General features: G+C 41.2%; 1 protein-coding gene across 3 annotated transcripts in view; it reads right to left on the bottom strand.

Annotated features, from left to right (window-relative positions):
• Positions 1 to 26,082, bottom strand: part of TBXAS1 (thromboxane A synthase 1) — a 196,860-nt gene that overhangs the window by 94,285 nt on the left and 76,493 nt on the right. For all 3 annotated transcript variants that reach the window (XM_011723677.3, XM_011723676.3, XM_011723679.3), the window contains exon 4: positions 20,458 to 20,554. In XM_011723677.3, the coding sequence (XP_011721979.1) occupies positions 20,458 to 20,554 (97 nt within the window). The remainder of the gene's footprint in view (positions 1 to 20,457; positions 20,555 to 26,082) is intronic.

Raw genomic sequence — 26,082 nt, forward strand, 5'->3', positions numbered from 1 at the left:
CTCCTGGGTTCACGCCATTCTCCTGCCTCAGCCTCCCGAATAGCTGGGACTACAGGCGCCCCATCTTAACCATTTTTAAGAGTACAGTTTGGTGGTATTAAGTACACTCACATGGTTGTGCTACTATCACCAGCATTCCTCCACAGAACTTTTTTCATCTTGCAAAAGTGAAACTCTGTGCCTATTCAACAATAGTTTCCATGCCCCCTCCATACCTCCCGCCTGTCCACATATGTTCATTGTCTAGATTTACTGAAAGATGCCTTGAAAGAGACAAAGGATTTCCCCCAAAGGAATGAGTGATATGGTTTGGCTGTGTCCCCACCCACATCTCATCTTGAATTGTACCTCCCACAATTCCCACGTGTGGTGGGAGGGACCTGGTGGGAGGAAATTGGATCATGGGATCAGGGCTTTCCTATGTTGTTCTTGTGGCAGTGAATAAGTCTCACAAGATCTGATGGTTTTATAAAGGAGAGTTTCCCTGAACAGATCCTCTTCTCTTGTCTGCTGCCATGTGAGGCGTGCCTTTCCCCTTCTGCCATGTTTGGGAGGCCTCCCTAGTCACGTGGAACTGTGAGTCCATTAAACCCCTTTCTTTTGTAAATTGCCCAGTCTCAGGTAGGTCTTTATCAGCAGTGTGAAAAATGGACTAATTCAATGAGTAACAAGACTGGTAAGTGTGATGGAAGCCAGACTGTGCATTTCATGCAGGAAGGGGACTCTGCAGAAAGGAGGTCCAGGGACATAGCTTTCTAGGCTCCTGTCTGTCAGCCTAGCTGTGTCCCAAGCCTCCAACCACTCTCTGGTCAGGGGCTTCCAGACGGCAGGCCATGACCAGTCATGAAATCAATGCCATGAGTGGCAACCAGCATTTAAAAAAAGGAGACAAAGAGACAAGAGATAGACAAGATTAGAAAATACAGAGGAGCATTTAACGTCAGGGAAAGTATTTTGTGGTTATTGAACTTGTTCAAGATGTGTGTGTGTGTGTATGTGTGTGTGTATGTGTATGTGTGTGTGCATGTGTGTGTGTGTATGCGTGTGTGTATGTGTATGTGTGTGTATGTGCGTGTGTGTGTGTGTGTGTATTCTGTGTCAAAACGTGAATGTGTTTCTTACTGTAGATCATAGTCAAAAAAGTTTGAAAAACTGAAACTAACCCAAACCTCAAACCCGGGAGTTGTTCTCTCTCAACGACAATCTTGTCAGTCACAACTATTAAACCTCTCTTTGATTGGCCAACTCTCTCCATCTCCACAGCCGCCACCCTGGCTGAGGTCACCATTATCTCAGCCCCTAACTGATTTCCCTGCCCTCAGCCTTGTCACACCCATCCGTACTCCACCCTGTAGTCAGTGGGATCTTTCTAAAGACAAATCTAGCCCTATCCTCCTGCAAACTCCCTAACTTGGTTTATGAGGCCTGGTATGTGCTGGCCAGTTCCCCATCCCTTTCTGAACACAAAGCCCAAAGGAGTTCCTTAACTTCCCAATCCCTCGTAGAGTCTGAAGTCACAGGGCTTTCTGGAAGCTCGGGTTGCATTTGCTACTCTGGGATGGGCAGGATAATGCAGTGGTAAGAACATTGCCTCTACAGTCAGATGCCTGGGTTCAAATCTTGGCTCCGTGTGACTCTGAGAGCTGACCTCTCTGGTTTGACCTCTCTACAGTGTTTCAGTCTGTAAAATGGGGATAATAACATTACCAACCTCTTAGGATAGTTGTCAGGCTTCACTGACTTCACAAATATTTATTCAGTGCCTGGTATGTGCTAGGCCCTAATTTAGGTGCTAAGGATACATCTGTGAACAAAATGAAGCTCCGTGTCCTCACAGAGCTTGCATTCTAGTGGGAGAAGGTGGACAATAAGCATGAGAAATACACTGGACGGTACAGTAGGATGGGGTGAGGCGTGTTATTAAATTGGTCAGTTGGCACTGGGCTCCTACATAGGTGAGATTTGTGCAAAGCCTCGAAGGAGCTGGGGGTTTGGTGGGCATGGGAAACATTAGAGCAAAGGCATCATGTGTGTGAGGACCCTCAGGGACGTGGCACGGCTGGAGGGGAGGGATGGAGGCAGGCCAGAGAGGGCATGGGGACCTGTGTGTGGAGGGCCTCCAGAACCTTGGTAGGATTTTTACTGCACATGACACAGGTGGTCATAGCAGAGTTTCGAACAGAGACATATCTGAGCTGACTTCTGTTTTAAAGAATCTCGCTGTTAGGTGTTGAGAATCAACTGTGAAGAGCCAGGATGGAGGCAGGTAGAGCCATCAGGAGGAAGCACAGTGGCCAGGAGAGAGCGGGGGTGGAGGCTCAGGCCAGGGAGCTGGACACAGATATGGGGAGAAATGATCAGCTTGGCATGCTTTGAAGGTAGAGCCAACAGGATTTCCTGATGGACTGGATGTGAGGTGGGAGAGAGAAAGACAGGAGTCAAGGATGACTCCAAGGGTTTTGGACTGAGCAATCGGAATGATGAATGCAGTTAATACATTTACAGCTATTAGATATGAGTTCTAAATTTCTTTTCGAAGAATCGATATGTCAGTATGTTCAATTCTTTGCCTTCTACTTTTAAACTTAACTTCCTCACAAAGCAACCTGTTTTGATTACCTGCTCCACCCTGATTCACTTCAATCACCTGCTCCACTCTGACTCATTCTGATTTCCTACTCTACCCTGACTCATTCCGATTACCTGCTCTGTCATAGCCATTTTTCCAGCCAAACCACTCACCCCATCACTCTCTTTAAATTAGCCAATCCGAATTAGTTTAGCCTGTGCGGTCTAATCCCAGCCAATAAGGGAAGGACACAATAGCAGGGGCCACGTGAGTCAGGGATAAGAACCCCTTCCCCTCCCTTGTCCAAGTGTGCGCTCATCATTGCTCCATCTGTGAGGGCATACCCTTCTATAGAAGTAACTTGCCTTGCTGGGAATTAAAAAGAAAAATTTATATTCTTGTGCTATTTCTTTTGCGGCACCAAAACTTTATTTATAACACAGCTTTTAGGACAGTCCTTGGCACATGGTGTTGAGATGATGTCGCGTTATTCCCTTAGATCCTTGACTATGTCTTCTCTCTAGGGTCTGGTCCTTCTCGTGAGCTGTTTTTCTCTTTCTCTGAAACTCTAGATCCCTCTCCAACCTCCTTTCTCCTTTGCCTGCTAACTCCTATTCACTTTCATGAACACAGTTTAGAGAACACCTCCTGAGGGAAGCCTTATTGACTGGACTTCATCCCAAGGACTTCGTGCAGATAACAGCTTACTCCCATTTTAAAAAGATTTTTTAAAAAAGTGATCCTTAGGGGCAAGTTCACTGATAAGTAATGTTTACTCATTCTTTTTTTCCCCCCATAGGGACAGATCTATAGATGTGGGAAGCAAAACGTTTGTGATTTCCAAGCACAATCTTATGGGGAAAGAGGAGAAGCAACAGGTTGGTGGTTTCATGGCTGACAGAACACAAAAGACAAATAAAACTCTATTAATCTGGAATCAAATAGAGACCCACAGATTTCTACACTTATCCCAGTCCAATTGAACATTTTATTTGTTATTTTCACAATGAACTACTGATCTGCAGAAATCACAGCTGAGAATAATTAATGTGCAGAGTCATGATTTAACATTAATCTGGATCATCCCATGAGCCAGCATAAACTGAGCCCCAAACCAGATAAAGACTTACAAGAAAGAAAAATTATAAGCCAATGTCACTCATGAACACAGACAGAAAAGTTGTAAACAAAATATTAGCTAATATAACTCAGTGATAAATTACAAGAATAATTCATTAAGACCAAGTGGGACTTACTCCAAGAATGCAACTTTGATAATCAATGTAACTTGTTGCATTAACAGAATAAAAGAGAAAACCACATACAATCTCAAGAGATGCAGAAAAATATTGATAAAAAGTGACACCTATTCATAATAACAACTTTCAGTGAACTATGAATATAAGGAGACTTCCTTCACCTAAAAATGACATTTACAAAAACACCTGCAGTTAACATTATATTTAACAGTGAAATGGTTAACATTTTCTGAGGCTGGAAACAAGATAAGTATGTCCATTATTACACTTGTATTTGACATCGTAGAGAGGTCAATAAGGCAAGAAAAATAAATAAAATTTGTAAAAATTGGAATGGAAGAAGTAAAACTGTATTTATTTGTAGATAACATGATTGTATAACACAGAATATTTGAGAAATATCTATAAATAAACTTCTAGATTCAATATTGAGCTTAAAAATATTGTTGGATACAAATTTAATATACAAAAATTTATTTCTACACACAGGCAACAAACTACCGAAAAACGACGTTTTAAAAATGTAACTTACAATAACAGTAAAACTATTAAATATCTACAAATACATTTGACTAAGGATGTACAAAAGACCTGTAGTGTGGAACTATAAAATATTGCTAAGATAAATTTAAAATACCTAAATATATAGAGGTTCCACATTCATAGTTTGGAAAATTCAATATTGTTACGATGTCAATTCTTCAAAACTTAACAAGATTATTATGGTACTGTAGTTGTGTTGTGTAAACTACTAATATCTTAAGTAGAAAGATGAAAAGATGAACCAATTGAAAATAATAACTACAACAACTTTTCAAGATGTAGACAGTACAATAAGATATAAACAAGAAAAAGTTAAAAAGTGGGAAGATGATGTTAAAGTGTAGAGTTTTTGTCAGTTTTATTTTTGTTTGTTTATGCAATCCATGTTAAGTTGTCATCAGTTTAAAATAATGGGTTACAAGATTATTTGCAAACTATGATAACCTCAAATCTAAAAACACACAATAGATACACAAAACTGTGTCTGTTCTCATGCCTATAATCCCAGAACTTTGGCTGGGGCAGGCAGAGCACTTGAGGCCAGGAGTTTGAGACCAGCCTGGCCAACATGGTGAAATCCTGTCTCTATGAAAAAAATAAAAATAAAAATAAAAATAAAAAATAGCCGGGTGTGGTGGTTCACACCTGTAATCCAAGCTACTTGGGTGGTTGAGGCATGAGAATTGCTTGAACCTGAGAGGCGGAGGTTGCAGTGAGCTGAGATCACGCCACTGCACTCCAGCCTGGGTGACAGAGTGAGACTGTCTCAAAAAGAAAAAACCAAAACAAACAAACAGAAAAAAACTAGAAATCAATAAGAAGAGGAATTTTGGAAACTATACAAACACATGGAAATTAAACAATGTTCCTGAATGACCATTGGGTCAATGAAGAGATTAAGAGAGAAATTGAAAAATTTCTGGAAACAAATTATAATGGAAACACAATGTACCAAAACCAATGGGATATGACAAAAGCAGTACTAGGAGGAAGATTTATAGTTATAAGTGCCTACAGCAAAAAAGTAGAAAAATTCAAATAAACAACCTAATGATACATCTTAAAGAACTAGAAAAGCAAGAGCTAAAGCCAAAGTTGGTAGAAAAAAAAAAAGAAAGAAAGAAAGAATAAAGATCAGAGCAGAAACAAATGAAATTGAAATGAAGAAAACAATACAAAAGATTGACAAAACAAAAAGTTGGTTTTTTGAAAAGATAAACAAAATTGACAAACCTTTAGCCAGACTAAGAAAAAAAGAAAGAAGGCTCAAGTAAATAAAATCAGAGATGAAAAAAGAGACATTATAACATTATACTCAAAGGATCATTAGCAGCTACTATGAGCAACTGTATGCAAATAAATTGGAAAAATTCAATGTCCCTTCATAATAAAAACCCTTAAAAAAGGGCATAGAAGGATCATCAATCAACGTAATAAAAGCCATTTACAACAGACCCACAGTATCATACTGAATGGGGAAAAACTAAAAACCTTTCCTCCAAGATCTGGAACATGACAAGGATGCCCACTTTCACCACTGTTATTCAACATAGTACTGGAAGTCCTAGCTAGAGTAATCAGGCAAGAGAATGAAATAAAGGTATCCAAATTGGAAAGGAAGAAGTCAAATTATCTCTGTTTACAGATGATATGATCTTATATTTAGAAAAACCTAAAGATTCCACCAAAAAGCTATTATTTCTCATAAATGAATTCAGTAAAGTTGCAAGGTACAAAATCAACATACAAAAATCAGCAGCATTTCTATATGCCAACAGTGAACAATCTGAAAAAGAAACCAAGAAAGCAATCTAATTTACAATAGCTACAAATAAAATGAAATACTTAGGAATTAACTTTACCGAAGAAGTAAAAGATCTCTACAATGAAAACTGTAAAACACTGACACAAGAAATTGAAGATACAAAAAAAAGGAAAGATATTCCATATTCATGAATTGGAAGAATCAATATTGTTAAAATGTACATATTACCTAAAACAATCTATAGATTCAATGCAATCTCTATCAAAAGAGTGACATTCCTCACAGAAATAGAAAAAACAATGCCAAAATATGTATGGAACCACGAAAGACCCAGAATAGCCAAAGCCACCCTGAGCAAAATGAACAGAACTGGAGGAATCACATTACTTGACTTCTAATTATATGACAGAGCTATAGTAACTAAAATAGCATGGCTCTAGCATAAAACCAGACACATAGACCAATGGAATAGAATAGAAAACCCACAAACAAATCCATACATCTACAGTGAACTCATTTTGACAAAGGTGCCAAGAAGAACCATTGAGAAAAGGATAGTCTCTTCAATAAATGGTGCTGGGAAAAGTGGATATCCATATGAAGAATAATGAAACTAGACCCCTATCTCTCACCATATACAAAAATTGAATCAAAATGGATTAAAGACTTAAATATGAGTCCTCAAACTATGAAACTACTAAAAGAAAACACTTGAGAAAATATCTAGGACATTGAACTGGGCAAAGATATCTTGAGTAATACCCCACAAGCACAGGCAACCAACACAAAAAAGGGAAAATGAGATTGCATCAAGTTAAAAAGCTTCTGCACAGCAAAGGAAACAATCAGCAAAGTGAAGAGACAAGCCACAGACTGGGAGGAGGTATTTGCAAACTACCCATCTGGCAAGGGAATAATAACCAGAACATAGACGGAGCTCAAACAACTCTACAGGAAAAAAATCTAATAATCCTATTAAAAACGTGCAAAAGATCTGAATAGACAGTTAAAAGAAAAAGGACATACAAATGGCAAACAGGCAAATGAAAAGGTACTCAACATCACTGGTCATTAGAGAAATGCAAATCAAAACTACAAAGAGATACCATCTCACCCCAGTTAAAATGGCTTATAGCCAAAAGGCACGCAATAACACATGCTGCCAAGGACATGGAGAACAGGGAACCCACATACACTGTTGGTGCAAATGTAAATTAGGACAATCACTACGGAGAACAGTTTGGAGGCTCCTCAAAAATCTAAGAAAACTAAAAATAGAGCTACCATATGATCCAGCAATCCCACTGCTAGGTATATACCCCAAAGAAAGGAAATCAGTGCATCAAAGAGATATCTGCACACCCATGTTTATTGCAGCACTGTTCACAAGAGCCAAATTTGGAAGCACCTAAGTATCCATTAACAGACAACTGCATAAAGAAAACGTGGTACATATATACAATGGGAGTACAATTCAGCCATAAAAAAGAATAAAAGCCTGTCATTTGCAACAACGTGGATAGAATTGGAGGTCATTTTGTTAAATGAAATAAGCCAGGCACGGAAGGACAAAATTGGCATGTTCTCACTTATTTGTAGGAGCTAAAAATTAAAACAATTGAACTCATAGAGACAGTAGAATGATAGTTACCAGAGGCTGGGAAGAGTAGTGAAAGAATGTCGGGGGAGGTGGGGATGGTTAATGGATGGAAAAAAAATAGAAAAAATGAATAAGAGCTAGTATTTGGTGACTATAGTCAATAACAATTTATTTGTATGTTTTAAAATAACCAAAAGATCAGCATCATAAGACAGGGCAAGAAAATAAAAGATTATAATTGGATTGTTTGTAACACAAAGAAAGGAAAAATGCTTGAGATGATGGACACCCCATTTACCCTGATGTGATTACTACACATTGCATGCTTGTATCAAAATATTTCATATACCCCATAAATATATACACCTACTACATACTCATAAAAATTAAAAGTTAAAAAAATGTAAAAAATTGACAAGCTGATTCCTGTAAACATATATATGGAACCAAAAGAACTAGAATAACCACGAGAATTTACACTGCTATCTCTCTCTCTCTCTCTCTGTCTCTCTCTCTTTGTCTCTCTGTCTCTGTCTCTCTCTCGGACAGAGTCTCACTCTGTTGCTCAAGCTGAAGTGCAGTGGCAGAATCATGGCTCGCTGCAACCTACACCTCCTGGGCTTAAGCAATTTTCTCACCTCAGCCTTCTGAGTAGCTGGGACTACAGGTGTGCACCACCATGCCTGGCTAATTAGAACCATTTTTTTTTTTTAGTAGAGACAGGTATGTTACCCAGGCTGATCTCAAACTCCTGGCCTCAAACAATTCCCCCACCTTGGCCTCCCAAAAATTATAGGCATTAGCCATAGTGCCTGGCCACACTGCCATCTTTCAAGATCGATGACAGAGCCGTACTATTTAAGAGAGTGTGATATCGTGATATTGGTGCAAGGATAAACAAAAAGACCAACGAACTGGACTAGAGTCCAGAAGTAGACTCACACATACGATCTCTTGATTTATGACACAGGTGCTGTTCAATTCAGGGGGGAATGGGTGGTCTTTTCAACAATGGTACTGGGGCAATTGGATATCAATAGAGAGAAAAAAAAATGAGCCTTGATCTATACCTTACTCTATACACAAAAGTTAACTGGAGATAGATCATAGTCCCAATAGTGAAAGGTAGAACCATGATGCTTCCAAGAGAATATCTTTGTGACCTTGTATATAAGGCAAGAGTTCTTAAAGAGCATACCAAAAGCAATACCACAGAAGAAGATTTTGATAAATTGGACTTTATTATCAAAGGTTATTATTAAGAAATATAACACACAAACCATGGACTGGGAGAAGATATTCACAACACATTTATCTGACAAAAGACTCAGGGCAGAACACACAAAGAGCAACAAGTCAATCAGAAAAAGTCAAACACCTTAAAATAACAGTGGGGGAGGGGCAAAGACTCAACAGGCACATTGTAAAGGAGACTATTCAAATGGCCAGAGAGCAAATGAAAAAGTTCTCGGCCGGGTGTGGTGGCTCACGCCTGTCATCCCAGCACTTTGGGAGGCCAAGGCGGGCAGATCACCTGAGGTCGGGAGATCGAGACCAACCTGACCAACATGGAGAAACTCCATCTCTACTAAAAATACAAAAATTAGCCAGGCATGGTGGTGCATGTCTGTAATCCCAGCTACTCGGAGGCTGAGGCAGGAGAATTGCTTGAACCCAGGAGGCGGTGGTTGTGGTGAGCCGAGATTGCACCATTGCACTCCAGCCTGGGCAGCAAAAGTGAAACTCCATCTTAAAAAAAAAAAAAAAAGAAAAAGAAAAAATTCTCAATGTCGTGGTCATCAGATAAATACAAATTAAAACTGCAGTGAGATACCACTACTATCCAGCCCCTGGAATAGTTACGATGAAAAATAATGGCAAGATGAAAGTGCTGGCTAAGATTGGAACAACTAGAGCTCCACTTTATGGGAGTATAAATTGGCTCAACCACTTTGGAAAACTGTTTGGCAGTATGTACAAAAATCCACCACACACCTACTCTCATGGGTTAGCAATGCCACTCCTAAGTTTTCAAGTTTTCATAAATGCCTGTTGATATATTAACCTAATTCATAATAGCAAAAAACTGGAAACCTAAATGTTTACTGTCAGAGGAATAGATTGTGGTGTTTCTATACATTGGAATGCTACATAGCAATGAAAAATGCAAACTATGTTCACGGTCTTGCTCTGTCCCCAGGCTGCAGTGCAATGGCACGATCATAGCTCACTATAGCCTCAAATTCCTGGGGTCAAGGCATTCTCTTCCCTCAGTCTCCTGATTACCTGGGACTACAGGCACACACCACAGCGCTTGGCTAATTTTTAAATTTTTTTTTTATAGCGACAGGGGTCTCACTTTGTTGCCCAGGCCGGTCTTGAATTCCTGGGCTCAAGCAATCTTCCTGCCTCAGCCTCCCAAGGTACGAGATTACAAGACTGAGCCACCACACCTGGCTATATTAATCTTAATACATGGCGTGGATGACTCTTACAGACACTATGTTGAGCAAAAGATGCCAGAACAAAAGGACACATACTGCAAGTTTACATTTATGTGAAGTTCAACAGCAGGAAAAGAGAACTCTATACAAATTGATGTCAGACGAGTGGTTTTCTCTGGATGGTAGAGATGGGTTGACTGAGAAGAGACATGAGAGAACCCTCTGGAGTGCTGGAAATGTTTGTATCTTGATCTGGGTGGTGATCACATAGGGAAATACATAGACAATAATACACTGAGCCTTACACTCAAGATTTGTGTGTGGAAGTTACTTCAATGTAAAAAATACTAAGGGATAATAATCATTTAATTTGGACAGACTTGAATGCTGGATGAACACCAACAAGATGAAAATCAACAGATTTAATTATAAGGCTTCATATTTAGGTTTAAAGTTTAGTTGTTTAGTGCATGTGATGGAAGCAACCTGACCTGCAAAAAGTCACGTTCAAAAGATCTGGGAACCTTCATTGAGCACTCGCTTGTCGGGCTGTATTGGGCTATCACTGTCAGGAACAGAGGAGGTCTGTCCTACTGCGCTCATGGGAGCAGTGTCCGGCCTCAGGAAGGAGCGTCCTACTGTGATGCGTAATGAAGTTAGACCTCATCAGCTAAACGATGATTTTCAGACAGTGGCCACATTTTAAGAGAGGTGTTAAGAGCTGGCAGGAATCCTTTGACCCTGTTTTAATTTGGGTTTTTAATCTCAAGCAGGTGACTGGGGTTGCTGCCCTTTGATGACCACATGTTGTGGGTGGATTGCTGTTTCTCTCTCACAGGCTCATGTTAGGCTGCTTGACTCGGGATGATCACACTGCCTTCCTCGGCATCTCTTGCAAGTGTCCTCTGAGACCAGGTTAAAAACTTCCTTTTTTAACATGGATCCCATTAGGATGTCAAAGGAGACACATGTGGTCATGTGTCCTCCTTCAAAGGGTGGCCCCTTTCAGGGCCTATGGGCCCTTTGTTTCCCACCTCCTAAAAGAGGCAGGAAGGAGAAGGTGAGCAGAGAGAGTGAGACGTCATTAGAGGAGTGATAACAGGTAAGAGAGGAAGGTGTGGTTGAACTTTGCCCCTGCTGCCTCTCTTCAAAGGGTGGATTAGTGCTGGCAGCCAGAGGGGGACAGAAAACCCAGCAGAGGGGCCCCTCGTTGTCTTCACTTGCTCTGCACCAACTAGCCATGCCTTGGGCATTTAGGAAGATGTGGATGAACTCCGCACAGAATGTGTCAAGACCACAGTATCTGGCCCTCCCTGGCAATCCCACAGCAGGAGATGAATGGCTGCTATTTTCAACGATCTTGAGCTGGGTTTGCTGCACTTTATGTTTAGGGCTGTGCATGCTCGGCTCTGAGTGGTGTCTGCGATTATGCTGTGAATATGGAGTGACTACTGTGTGCCAGGTGCTGTACTGGCACTGGAACAATCAAGACAAAGAATGGAGGGTGGGAATGGGGTGGCCTATCACCAATACTTGTCCATCTTACAGCAAACACAGTCCTTTTCACATAGTTTCATCAACTCTTAGGTCATTCTCCAGCAATTAGGAAACCCTGCCCTGAGGAGCAGGTTATTGACACCTCGGCATTCCATGGATGCTTGAAGACAGCAGCAGAGAAAACTGAAGTTTTCTCGTGGGCCAGCCCAGTGATTCTCAACTGGCCTGGTAAAGCCACACAAGAACCACTGGCTCCTTCCAGAGTGTTGCAAACACATGGAATGCATTTCTGCTGTTACCGAGTTCATGTATTATCAGGAGAAAGGGATGAAAGGCATGACAATATGAAGCTATAGCCAAAAATGTTTTCTTGTGTTCTGGAACATGCAAGAACATGAACTCAAAATCTAAATGATCTCTGGGATGCCTTGAGAGATGATCAACAGTTCTGAAACAGTCACGCGGGCTGAGGGGCCAGCTGAATAGGATGAGGTGCTTCCAAGGACTCCAAGATATAGTGTTATACCTCAGTGCTTATAATGCGAGTAGAGAGAGTCAACTTGCTTACGCCAACTAGGCTGCAAAAATATTCATATCGAAAAGAGGACCACGGTCACAAAGACTAGGTACCACTGTTACAAACATTGTTTCTAATTCTCACACAACCAGGCATGGATGAGGACAGACACTGTGCAACTTGTCCCCTTCTCACCTGGAGACATGAAAGACCTGGTACTGCCCCCTCATTATATTATAATCAACTGAGACTCAAGAATTCTGTCACTTGGATAAACCCAAATTCTATACTTGAGGCTATTTTCAATTTATGTCTATCGCTATCTGGCTGTACAAAGATTTGAACCAAATAGGGTTTATATTTTGGTGGTTTGAAACAGTAAAGGTGTTCCTTTCACTAAAAATAGAATATAAAAAAACTAAAATATAAAAAAAATACCGAAAATGAAAACAGTAGTGGTCTTACTATTCTACATGTCGGTTTTCATTCATTCCCTCTGCCGGTAGAAGGTGGTCATAGAGATGACATCCTCTTCCCTCTCTCTGCAGGAGAGTGTGACTGGCCTGAGAGAACGGCCTGCAGGTGAGGTTGTGAGATGTGTCCACCACTCGAGGGGTCAACTCAGGGGCATGCGGTGGCTAAAAACAAATTTGGGCTCTACCTGCCTAGTCAGCTTCAGTTACTGGAAAGGGGCCTCTTCTAATTATGGCAGTCCTGCCTGACAGAGTTCCAGCATTTTATCCACTGGGGAGGAGGAGGAAGCCAGGCGCTTGGGACTGTGCTTCTATCAGCCCGACAGCCGGCAGCGAGGGCCCCTCCTGAGCGGGGAAGGGAATCTGGGGGCTTGTTAACTCTTATCTTTGGAGGAAACTCTCCAACAGATCTCAGCAGAGTTTCTGGCCAGAAGCAGCGTTCAACAAGGACAAGGGTGTTCCTGATATCGCACTTGACATGCTTGGCTGCAAGAAGAAATTTTCCTGAGGGGGCCTAAGAGGGAGCTTGTTCCCTGTACCTGAAACTCCAAGTGGCTCTGTGGGATGCTGGTGGGACTCCGTGGCTCCCTGTGGCTGCCAACGGTCACATGAACTGGGCATCAAACAGACCTTAGGGATTAGCTAGTCTAACGTATTTTACACAGGAGGAAACTGAGAATCAGGAGGTTAAAGGATTGTCTGAAGGCCACTCAACTAACAAGAGGTAGTAAATCCGGAATCTGATTTCATTTCTTTAAACTAAAATCAAAGACATTTCACCATACTACTGGGCTATTGCTTAGAAGAGGGGAAATGGGAAGAAGAAAGGGAATGTCATAAGAAGGAGATTGGGGCAGAGAAAGACAGGGAGAATCAGGACTCAGTGACTTGACTTCCATGGAATGTTCTGGAATATATTCATTGAGAGACAAGAATTGATTTTATGGTTTATTTCTCTATTCTCATGCCTAAATTGTAGATATTAATATCCTGGTTTACACACTTATTTCTACTTCTGCCACCACAAAAGTTAGGGCAAGATGGCATAAATATCAGAGCAAGCTTTTACTAATTTCTTTTTGTTAAAAAGAATATATAAAGATAGCTTCCTGCTGAACCAAGAGTCTAGTAAGACACAAAATATAAAATCATTTTCAACAAGGTCTTGAAATTTTAGAAAAAACTCTGCAAGGCAGAGAGAAGTACATTTGAGCATTGAGAATCAATACCACTTAATGCTATTCCTGCGTTCCCAAGGCATCACAAGACACTCAGTACTTTTAAAGATGTTAGAATTAAAACTTAGCTACCATGTTGGAAATGAAGCTCAGTGTGTTGTACTGATTAAATGTAATGCCCTGGATCTGGCTTTTCCAGGACTTACCCATGTCCAGACATTAGAAAAGCAGGTGAAATGGGAGACCTGCGGGGAACAGGCATCCCATGGCAGCTGTCACCTGGGAATTCCAATGGGCAGCCCATCCTGCCACAAGAAGATTCCAGTTCAGACTGGAGGGTTTCCTATGCACAGCAAAGACTTTTCGCCATACTGCTGGGCTATGGCTTAGAAGAGGGGGACGTTAAAAGAAGAAAGTGGGTGTTATAAGGAGATTGGGAGAGAGAAGGAGAGGGAGGTCACATAAAACAAAAAGGCCTCAAAATAGAGAGGAGGGCAGGCAAATGAGGTTGCACACCTGTGTTTCTGGTTTCACTGCCCTCTGCAGTCTGTTTGTGCTTGCAGGAAGAACTTCTGCCTTGCTCAGAGCTGTAGACCTGTAATGTGAATGGACCTTTCTCAAGAAGTGCACAGCTAAAAAAAGTTGGCAAGGTTTGACTGAAGCCATGAGAGCTTCCCTAGGTCATGCATGGCAACCACTCTCACAACTTAAATCGTGCTGCACATGTTTGAACATCTGAGTGTTTTCATTTACTCAATGTTTGATTTAAAAGAAAGAGAACCAGGAACTCCAGGTGAACGGTTTTCAAAAACTGTCAGTGGAGAAGTACTGGTTACAAGTGTAGGAACGAGTTCAAGGGGAGCAGTTTTATGGCAAGTCTGCCGAGGCCCCCTCTCTCCGCAATGGGTGCCAGCAGGCGGGTCCCTGTGGCCCCCACACAAGGGGGTCTGACCCACCTGTATCCCTGAACTGAGCTTTCCTTGCCAATTAGCTCTACAATGAGCCAACATGCTCTTTTCTTCCTTGAATAGGAGGCTTCTGCAGTTACAGAGGACAGGAAGGTTTCCAGTGACTAATTTGCCTATAACTTTAGTTATCTTCACCAGTGCTAAGGAGTTTGTGGTTTCACAGTGACTCATCCTGCAATGTTCACAGCTGTGTGGAGAGCGAGTGAAGCAGCCCCTGAGAGGCTGAACCTGGGGCAGCCAGGGTGCTGGGTGTTGATGATTCTGGATAAAACCGCCCACCACGTCCATCGCATGGCTTCGGATGTGCCTCTTGTGTGTCAATGGTCTGGCTCAACCTGTGCTTGGAGAGGTGACCTCTGTGTTACTCATGAGGACCTGAGGGATGGCACTCCATGCTGCCACTCCAGACCAGAACCCACATCTCCAAGGCAGTAGGCTTAGTGTTTTGACACATCCCTGACATGCCCATCTGACCAGACCAAGCTAACATGGGCCAAAGACTGGCCTACCTCTTATCACCCTTCCCACAGCTCCCGAACTCTAGGCCTTGATAGGAGGCCAAGAACAAGAAGTTCTGCCTCTGATTGTGACCATTTCTGCTGAGTCATCTGGACTCAGCTCCACTTTCCACAGATATTTGAAAAAGAGCTGCGCTATGGCTTCATTAGGTACTGTACCTGACAGCAAAGAAGAGCTCACTGAAAATGTCTAAATAAAAACATCCAAGTCCTGACGTACCAGGATGACTGAGCTTCTATAAATGCCAAGAAGCCTGATTTGGGTTTGATAAGCTGTGGCTGCACCATCACAGAGCAGTTTCAGGAAGCACTGAGGACATTGATAGAGACCTACAAGGTCCACATGGAAAATGAGCAAGATGAAGCAACATTGCACAGACTCCAGTGCCCCAAAAATGGTGAATGAGAAAGCATGACGTTAAGAATTGCTGCTCTGGATCCAACCCATAGTCTGCTCCAGCCAGTGTTCTGGAGTTTGGAAAAGAATATTTCACAGGATGATATTTGAATTCACACATTTGTTCAGTGTTGATGTATGTCAGGGAGCTCCCTGTTGCATCACCCCCACCTCCAGCGAATACGCTCTATGGATCCCTCATGGGATGCTTACAGCTCATGTCAAATTTCAGAGCTAAATCCAGTTTCCCAAATCAGAGCCCTTCTCCACCAGGCTGTCCAGGGACAAAACTCACGTAACTCAAGCCTGAATCTGTGAGCAGAGATGGGCTCTCCCTGTTGGAGAATGAGAGCATGCATTATTTAAGTTCCTTTTCACTTAATTTATCAAACTAATATGCCGAGGTATTTTCTGTATCACAAGGGACCGTTTGGTAACAGCTTGCATGGAGTAAGCATTTAATGTTTACCGAGTGAATGTATAATAAAGCTGAATCGCTGAACGCTTAAGTAAACATGGCCTATTAGAGGGAAGGCAACGTGGTGTCAGTAAGGAGAAATCACGTCTCACTAATCTCCTTGAGTTCTTTGAGCAGATAAATAAGCATATGGATAAGAGGGAACCACAGAACCCAATTTAATTTGACTTTGAAAAACCTGTGAGAAAATCCCACTTTAAAGACTGTTTTTAAAAAAATTGAGTCACTAAGGGTTGTTTTACCATCGATATGGAATTGGCTTAAAGACCATAAGCAAAGCTACACATAAGTGGATGCATTCCCAGATGGAAAACTATAAACACTGGGGTTTCCTGGAGAGCTCATCTGCGATGGGTCTTTTTACGTGTTTGTGAATGACCAAGACGAAGAATACTGCATTGCAACTCCAGGTTCAAGTAATGCCGCATTCTTCTGGGAGGAATGTCAAGTTGATGGAAATTCCATTCAGTTGGGACAAGAATATATTGGATGCTGAAGAGTCAATATGTGTTTATGTCATGGGGTATAAAAAAGAAGTACAAGATACAGTTCTTGGCCTTAAAGAGCTAATAATCAAGCTAGACTGAAAGCCATATCCTCCTTTACTATAAATAGTAGAAGGCACAAAGGGATCAACTGTGACAATGAGTGATGCACGTGGTGAGTGCTGCCAGAGTTCAGGGAAGGGGAAAAGTGCGTGTGGATGGAGGCAGGAAAGGCTTCCTGGAGGAGGCAGAATCTGAGGAGTGTCGTGAAGAACAGCAAGAGTTTGGATGGGTGTGGAAGAGGTGGAGGGTTTTCTTGTGAGAAGCACTAATGTGTCACCTGCCAAGTACTGTGTAGAGGGAGAGGTTATATGCATGATCCCATCTGGCTTTCCGACAGCCCAGTAAGGTGGACCATATCCCCCAACTCCAGGCCTTGAGAGGAGGCCAAGAATAAGAAGTTCTGCCACTGGTTGTGACCATTTCTGCTGAGTCATGTTGATTCAGCTCCACTTTCCACAGATATTTTTAAAAAGAGCTGCCCTGGCTCTTTTTTAAGTTAAGAAATGTGGCCAGGTACAGTGGCTCAGGACTATAATCCCAACACTTTGGTAGGCCAAGGTGAGAGGATCACCTGAGGCCAGGAGCTTGAGACTAGCCTTGGCGACATAGTAAGACCCCATCTCTGCCAAATATTTTTTTAAAAAAATTAGCCAGGCATGGTGGTACACATATGCAGTCCCAGCTACCTAGGAGGCTGAGATGGGAGGATCACTTGGGCCCAGGAGTTTGAGGCTGCAGTGAGCTCTGATCACACCACTGCACTCTAGCCTGGGTGACAGAGCAAGACCCTGTCCCCCCGAAAAAAAAGGAATGTGCTCAAGTTCACGTCATAATCAATATGAGCCCCACTGTTACACTGCCTTCAATTCTGGGGCAGTGTCAGCATGAGCAAGGCAAAGGTTCAGGCCCCTCCAGAGCAGGTGAGGGTGAGCAGGGAGAGGCTGGAGTGACGATTTGTATTGGGGAGCAGTGAGAGACAGTGTTAAGCCATGTTATCAGGGTTGATCATTTAGCCTCTCTGAACCTTAGTTTCTTTGTCTATAAAATAGAGATGATAATTGTATCCATCTCATAAGTTCTTGTGATGACAAGGACACACTCTGGATGGCTCACCTAGTTCAGAACACAGGGAAGGGGACTCTCTAATTTCTTTAAGACTTAGCCCCAAGCACCTCACACAATGGATCTAAGTCACAAGGGCCCTTAATTGTCTGGGGAACTTGGACTTAGTCCTGAAGGCTTAATCCTGTGCTGAGTGGAAGAGGAAGAAAACTGGAACTATACTCTGGAGTTTGGGGCCCTGGACCTAGTCTGGGTGGAGGGGTGGGTGAGGGGATGGTGAAAGAAATTAGGAACGGCAGACAAATGGCTTGGAGGAGAAATTGACCAAAGTTGAGGTCAATGTTATTGAGTCCCCCCTGCTTGAACATGTGCATTAAGTATGTCTGCCCCTAGCATGTGAAATCATTGACCTCTTCTAGGTCAGCTCTCAGGGTCACATGTCCTGGTGTCATGGGAGGAAATATGGAGACACCAGTTGGCAAGTGCCATCTCATGGCTTAGGGGCTCGGACAGTCTCAAGCGCTATGGCAGGCTCCTGTGAGTGCCTTTGCTGCTTGCTAGAATGTAGCTTGGTGGTCCATGCACTTTGACTTACTGTCTTCTCCAACTTCTTTACTCAGCACTCCTTGCTGAGGCTGATGGAGCAACAAGCTATAGCTACAGCTGCATTGAATCATCAGAATCGGTTTCTTGACAGACGGCTTTCAGGGGACTTTGAGCAAGGAGATAGCAACGCAGTGTTTGGGAAAGAGAATCTAGAGGCAGCAGAGAAGCAGTTAAACTTCTGCAATTCCTTCAACCATCCTGAAGGATGGAGGTAGCAGGCCAGCCACCCCCCTGCAGGCCACATCCCTCTAGAGGTCACATGATGTCTGGAGTTGGGCATGATGCTCTGGGGCTGGAAGAAGATGAGCATATTTTGGGTGAGTGGCCAATTACTCCATTCAACCTTGACATCCAGAAATGTCACTAAGGCAGCTGTGACAGCTGTGGCAGTAAAAAGAGCTCTAGACTTAAGTTGAGAGATGGCACGTGAATCCCTGCTCTTCCTCGTGGTAAGCCATGTTACCAGGGTTGATCATTTAGCCTCTCTGAACCTTAGTTTCTTTGTCTATAAAATAGAGATTATAACTGTACCCATCTCATAAGTTCTTGTGATGACAAGGACACACTCTGGATGGCTCACCTAGTTCGGAACACAGGAAAGGGGACTCTCCCTAATTTCTTTAAGACTCAGCCCCAAACGCCTCCCACCCAATAAGCTTTCCTCTGTCCGCATCCTGGTGGCCTGGGCTCCCCACCTCAGGAGCACTCACCACACTGCATTGTGCTGGTCCCCTTCCTTGTCTGCCTCCCTCACTAAAGCGAGAGTTCCTCGAGGGACACTGTCTCTTTACAGTCGGCACCTACACAGTGCCTGGCATATGGCAGGTATGCAAAACTTTGCCCAATAATCAACAAAAGAATGAATACATTACTTACTTCCCTAAAAAAATGAAAAGTGAGGTCTAATGGGACCCCCAAAAATGGCTGGCATGGTGATTCTCTGAATTCTCACAAACATGTTTATTAATTCACTTTAGACTTTTTCCAAGAATCAACATAAAGTTTACAGGTCTTCTCTGCTAGAATGCCTATCTCCTTATTTTTGGAAAATGGATAGCACTGATACCCATCATTTTTTCATTCTTTATTTCATTTATTTATTTATTTAAGTTTTTTGAGACAGGGTCTCTGTCACCCAGGCTGGAGTGCAGTGGTGCGATCTCAGTTCACCAGAGCCTCCCACTCCCAGCCTCTCAGATCCAAGCATTCAAGCAATTCTCACGTCTCAGCCTCCCAAGTAGCTGGGACTACAGATGTGTGCCACCACACCCGGCTAATTTTTGTAATTTTCTAGAGACAGGGTTTCATCAAGTGGGCCAGGCTGGTCTCAAACTCCTGAATCCAAGCAATCCACTCACCTTGGCTTCCCAAAGTGTGGGGACTACAGGTATGAGCCACCGTGCCTGGCCTGATCGCTGCCATTTTCCGTCACTTCTTCTATCCTTTGGGATTTCTCATCAAAGATAAATAGTAGGACATTTACTTTTCAAAAACAAAGGGATATGTACATGCATGTAGGCTGGAAACTTGAACTAATATAAAGGAGCCCTCTTAAAGCTTCCTTCTCTTACTTGGGGACAAATTTCTTTCCTAATTTGCTTGTCTTCCCTTTCCAGCCTTAGTACTCTTATTCTTTCTGGGAAAGATGTAAGTGCAAGAACCTCAAAATTTTGCTTTCCAACTGATACTTACTAGCCTAGCTCATTCTCCGTCAGTCACTTGGCCTGTGCCCTCTGGATTCCCCCAGCTTTGAACCCAGCTTTAGAAAACCCTCTTGGTTTTAGCATTTTTAACAGCCTCAGCTTCCCTTGAGCTTTAGCTTTCTTGAAGCATTTCTTAAATGTAAATGCTACTCTTTTGTACCAGTCCCATAGATCTCTTTTGAAAAACCGAATTCACTGAGGAACTTAGTTTTGAGTGGAACTGACATAAACCTGATCAGAGGCCTGATTGCATCCCTGTTGGATCTGACATGCAATGCCTCCATCTGAGAACGATTCTCCATCCATCTATACACAGAAAGAAAACTACGTACCATTCTGTTGGTAAAGTTACTGAAGTTCTCAACCAACACCTGCTTGATCATGTCTGGCTCAGAAATAACAATAAACATCCGACGACCAAGATAGTACCTGGGAGGAATAAAAAATGCATTAAAATGTGTTGCATTTACCCATTTCTCCTTTCCAAAAAAGAATTCACAGTGGCTTAGAATGAGGGATAAAAGATAACCAGGAAGTAAAGGTATGGAAGTCAGGAAGTAAAGTATGTTCTGATCATAAGCAACCATACAGCTGTGATGATCTAACATCAAATTTCTTTCCATCAGCACTCATGGAATGCTACCTTCCACTGGTCCCTGGAGACTCTGGGTTGAATAAGATACACTCCCTGCCCCAAGGAGCTTATTACAGCCTAATAGGAAAGACAGAGCTATACATGTAAATGCAATAATAAGGGGTTCATAAGATCCAGTAGTAAGACAAGGAACATGGAAGAGGTCGGTGTTATCCATATTTCCCCAAAACGGAAAGATAGGAATTCTAGCAAGAGAAGACCAATAACCTTTATACTGATTCTCAGGAGAAGTCTAAAGTGAACTAATAAACAGACGCTTGTGAGGAAAGATTAAACCTGTTTGGGAAGAACTGAATATCTGGTCACCACACTTACATATAAAGGAGCTCAACAGGTACTTTTTAATATTTTATTTTTATTTTTGTGATGGAGTCTTGCTCTTTTGTCCAGGCTGTACTGCAGTGGTGCTATCTCAGCTCACCGCAACCTCTACCTCCCAGGTTCAAGCGATTCTCCAGCCTCAGCCTCCTGAGTAGCTGGGATTACAGGTGCCCATCACCATGCCCAGCTAAGTTTTGTATTTTTAGTAGACACAGGGTTTCACCTTGTTGGCTGGGCTGGTCTTGAACTCCTGACCTCAAGTCATCCACCCACCTCGGCCTCCCAAAGTGCTGGGATTACAGGCATGAATCGCCGTGCCCAGCCCTCAACAGATGCTTAATGACATTAACGAAAATATCGACGAAAGGCTCAGCCAGTCAACTGGTGGCATGAACTCTAACTGGAGATAGTGCGTAAATACACGTCATATTATACTTACGAAAGTACCGGGGGCACAAAAGCAAATCAAGACCCAGTCACAGTTTCCAAGGGTCTGACCATCTGACAGGAGAGATAATTAGGCAATTAACATATAGCGTGATGTTCTGGCAGGCATGAGTGACCTCAGAGGCACACCCAACTTAATGCTTGGAGAAGAGAGAGTGAAGGCTTCCCAGAGTTGGTGCTTCCCAAGCTGAGTTCTGGAAGATGAGCAAGAGTTAGTCCAGGAAGAAGGGGTGACAAAGGAGGTGAGGGTGTGCTGGCTGGAGGAATCGGCTAGAGCAGTTGAGCCAGGGACAGGCCTGCTTGGGGGAACCATGAGTGCCCGACTACCAACTGTGCAAAGCAAGCCAGAGTGATGACAAGCGGCCCACTGTGTAATGACATGTTTTCAGTGTATGAAATTATACTTTCAGGGATGTAATTTGATCACTGGTGTATCCAGCTCAGAGCAGTAAGGAACAGATTTTAAAGGGGAAAGTCACACTGAAAAGCAGCCAATTTTCCTCTGGCACTTATTTACCAAGAACTTTTCATAAACCCAAATTACATTAATTGTTTTAAATTCTTCTCCTTCTCATTGACTATGGAAAACAATAAAAATATTTGTCTGGCACATATTAGGCACTTGGAAAATATTTACCTGAGTCATCGTATTTTCCAAAATTGTCAGGAAAATCTTTGGGAAACAGGAATTCAACAGATGTGGTACAAAGAAAGACAAGAATACTACCTAGCTTTTGTGTTTGTTTGTTTGTTTTTACTGATTTTAACCAAGAAAACCAAAAACAACTCAATAAGGCCATAAACCAATGCTTTTATAAAATTTGTGGTGAGGGTCATGGAGTCTTTTGAGAATCTAATGAAAACTGTGGACACTTACAGCATTCTGTATACAATTTAAGAAGTCCTTGGATCTCTCAACCCCACTCCAGAGCAATGTTTCTCAAATATACAATGTGCTTAAAAGTCACCTTGGCTTGAAGAAATAACAGCTGAAAATTTCTGAATTTTGCAAAAGACATAAACCTACATATTCAAGAAGCTGAGTGAATCTCAACTGAGATGAACCCAAGGAAATCCATGCCAAGATACATCATAGTTAAACTTCTGAAAACTAAAAAAGAAAGAAAAACATCGTGAAAGCAACTGGAGAGAAATAATGTATTATCTGAAGGGAACACCAGTTCAAAGGACAGCAGGTTTTTTGTTTTTTTTTAAAATCAGGAACCATGGAAGCCAGAAGGAAGTGGTACATTTTTCAAGTACTGAAAGGAAATAACTATCAATCACAAGTCATCTATTTGGTGAAAGTATCCTTCAGGAGAAAAGTGGAAATAATGGCATTCTCTGATGAAGGAAAACTAAGAGATTTTGTCACTAACATATTTACCCTTAAAGAATGGCTGAAGGATGTTCTCCAAACAGAAAGGAAGAAGAAAGTTTGGAACTTCAGAAAGGAAAGAAGGACAATGAAATGGATAAAAATAATAGACTATCCTTCTCAGGAGTCTCTTAAGTCATACTTGATGATTGAAGCAAAAATTACACTACCATATGATGTGGTACTCAATGTACTTAGGGGATATACTTAAGACAATTATATTTAAAAAGTAAGGAGGCTAAAGGGACCAAAATGGAAGTAAGATTTCTACATATCACTCAAAATGATAAGGCATTTATACTCATAGATTGTGATAAATTATATATGTGTATTTACACAAGAACTAAGAAAAACTATTTAAAAATTATAATAAGCTAAAATGGAATTTTGAAAAATGTTCAAGTTATCCACAAAAAGGTAAGAAAAATGAAACAAGGAGCAGAAGGAATAAAAGAGAACAAATACACTACTATAATGGTGAATATAATGTAATACCTAGGTAACAATATATCAAAATGTGTGGCTGCAGCTAAAGCAATGTGGAGAGAGAAATTGATAGCACTAAATGCTACTTTAGAAAAGAGGAAAGATCTTAAATGAATAATCTATGTTCCTATCTCAAGAAACTAGAAAAAGAAGAACAAAGAACCTTATCAAGCACAGGGAAGGAAATAATTAAAAAACAAGTGCAGAACTCTATGAACCTGAAAACAAAAACCATAGAAAAATTAATGAACAAAAAACTGGTTCTTTGAAAAATATCGATAAAATGGATAAACCTCGAGCAAGACTAACAAAGATAAAAGAGAGAAGACAAAAAACACCAACATCAGGAATGAAATGGGATATCACTACAAATAATGCAGCTATTAAAAGGATAAGGGACTACTACAAACAACTTTAGACTAATATATTTAAAAACTAGAAGGAAATTGACCAATTCTATGAAAATCATAAACTACTAAAGCTCAACCAAGATGAAGTGGGCAATCTGAATAAATACAACCACAAACAGTTAATAATTTTAATTAAATTTCAGAATTTAATTATTTATATTTTTTATTTGAATTCATAATTTAAAATTTCCTGAAAAACACATCTCCAGGCCAGGATGGTTTCACTGGAGAATTCTACCAAATATTACAAGAAGAATTAACACTAATTTTACAATATCTTCCAGAAGATAAAAGAGGAGGGAACACTTCACAACTCAATTTATGAGGACAGGTTTACTCTGATACCGGAACCAGCCAAAGATAGTACAAGAAAACTATAGACCAGTATCCTTCATGAGCTTAAACAGAAAAATCTTCAACAAATCAAATTTAGCACTGTATAAAAAGACTTATATATCAAAACCAAGTAGTATTTATTCTAGGCGTCCAAGGCTGATTCAGTATTTTCAAATCAATCAATGTAATTCACCATATTAATTGCCTGAAAAATAAAAAATTATGTGATTATATCAGTTGACATGAGAAAGCATTGACAAAATCCAGCACTTGTTCATGATAAAAACTCTCAGGAATAGAGAGGAGTTCCTCAACTTGATAAAGGGCAACTACAAAAACCTTACAGCTAACATCATACTTCATGTGAAAGACCGAATGCTTTTCCTTAAGATGGGGAACAAGGCAAGAAGTCCTCTTTCACTACTCTTATTTGACATAGTATTGGAAGTTCTAGCCAGTGCAATAAGGCAAGAAAAATAAATGAAAAGCATATAGACTGAAAAGGAATAAATATAATTGTCCCTATTTTGAGATGACATGATATCTACAGAGAAAATACTAAGAAATTTAAAAACAATCTTAGAACTAATAAGTGAGTTCAGCAAGGTTGCAGGATTCCAGATCAACATACAAAAACAAAAACAAAAACAAAATCAATAGCATTTCTATATGCTAACAATGAACATGTGTCAACCAAATGAAAACACAATGCCATTTACAATGTTGATGACAGAAATAAAAGAAGACCTAAGTAAGTGGAGAAACATATCATGTTCATGGATTGGAAGACTCCACAATGTAAAGATATCAATTCTCCCAAAACTGGCATATCAGTTTAATGTAATTCCAATCAAAGTCTCAGCAAGAATGTTTGTAGGCGTAGACAAACTTGTTCCAAAACTTATATGGAAAGGCAAACAACTTCAAATAACTAAATCAATTTTGAAAAAAGAATAAAGTGGGAGGAACCAGTCTACTAGATCCCAGGACTTGGCTATAGTCGTCAAGACTGTGTGGTATTGGCAGAAAGACAAACACATAGATCAATGGGACAAAATATAGAACCCAGAAGTAGACCCACATATATATGCTCAACTGATAATTTTGATAAAGATACAAAAGCAATTCAGTGCAGGAAGGGTAGGTTTTTCAACAAAAGATGCTAGAGTAGGCTGGGCACTCTAGCATAGTGGATCATGCCTGTAATCCCAGCACTTTGGGAGGCTGAGGCAGGTGGATAACTTGAGGTCAGGAGTTTCAGACCATCCTGACCAACATGGTAAACCCCATCTCTACTAAAAATACAAGTAACTATCCGGGCATGGTGGCACATGCCTATAGTCCCAGCTATTCGGGAGGCTGAGGCAGGAGAATTGCTTGAACCCGGGAGGTGGAGGTTGCAGTGAGCCAAGATCAAGCCACTGCATTACAGACTGGGAGACAGAGTAAGACTCTGTCTGAAAAAAAAAAAAAAAAAGACGCTAGATCAATTGACATCCATAGGCAAAATATGAACCTCACACCTTATGCAAAAAATGAACTCAAAATGGCCTACAGACTTAAATGTAGAATATGAAACTATAAAACTTTTAGAACAGTAAAAAAAAATCTTTGAAATTTAGAGCTTGGCAAAAAGTTCTTAGATTTGACACTAAAACATAATCCATAAAGGATAAAAATCCAAAAGTTGAACTTGATCAAAATTAAAAATTTTTGCCCTTTCAAAGACACTGTTAAGAAGAAGAAAAGACATGCTACAGGCTAAGAGATAATATTTGCAAACACATACCTGACAAAGGACTTGCCTCTGGATTCACAACAGAATTCTACAGACATTCAAAGAAGAATTGGTACCAATACTTTTGACACTATTCCACAAGATATAAAAAGAAGGAACCCTCCCTAACTCATTCTATGAAGCCAG

The sequence above is a fragment of the Macaca nemestrina genome, chromosome 4 (assembly GCF_043159975.1).
Source record: "Macaca nemestrina isolate mMacNem1 chromosome 4, mMacNem.hap1, whole genome shotgun sequence".
Taxonomy (NCBI): domain Eukaryota; kingdom Metazoa; phylum Chordata; class Mammalia; order Primates; family Cercopithecidae; genus Macaca; species Macaca nemestrina.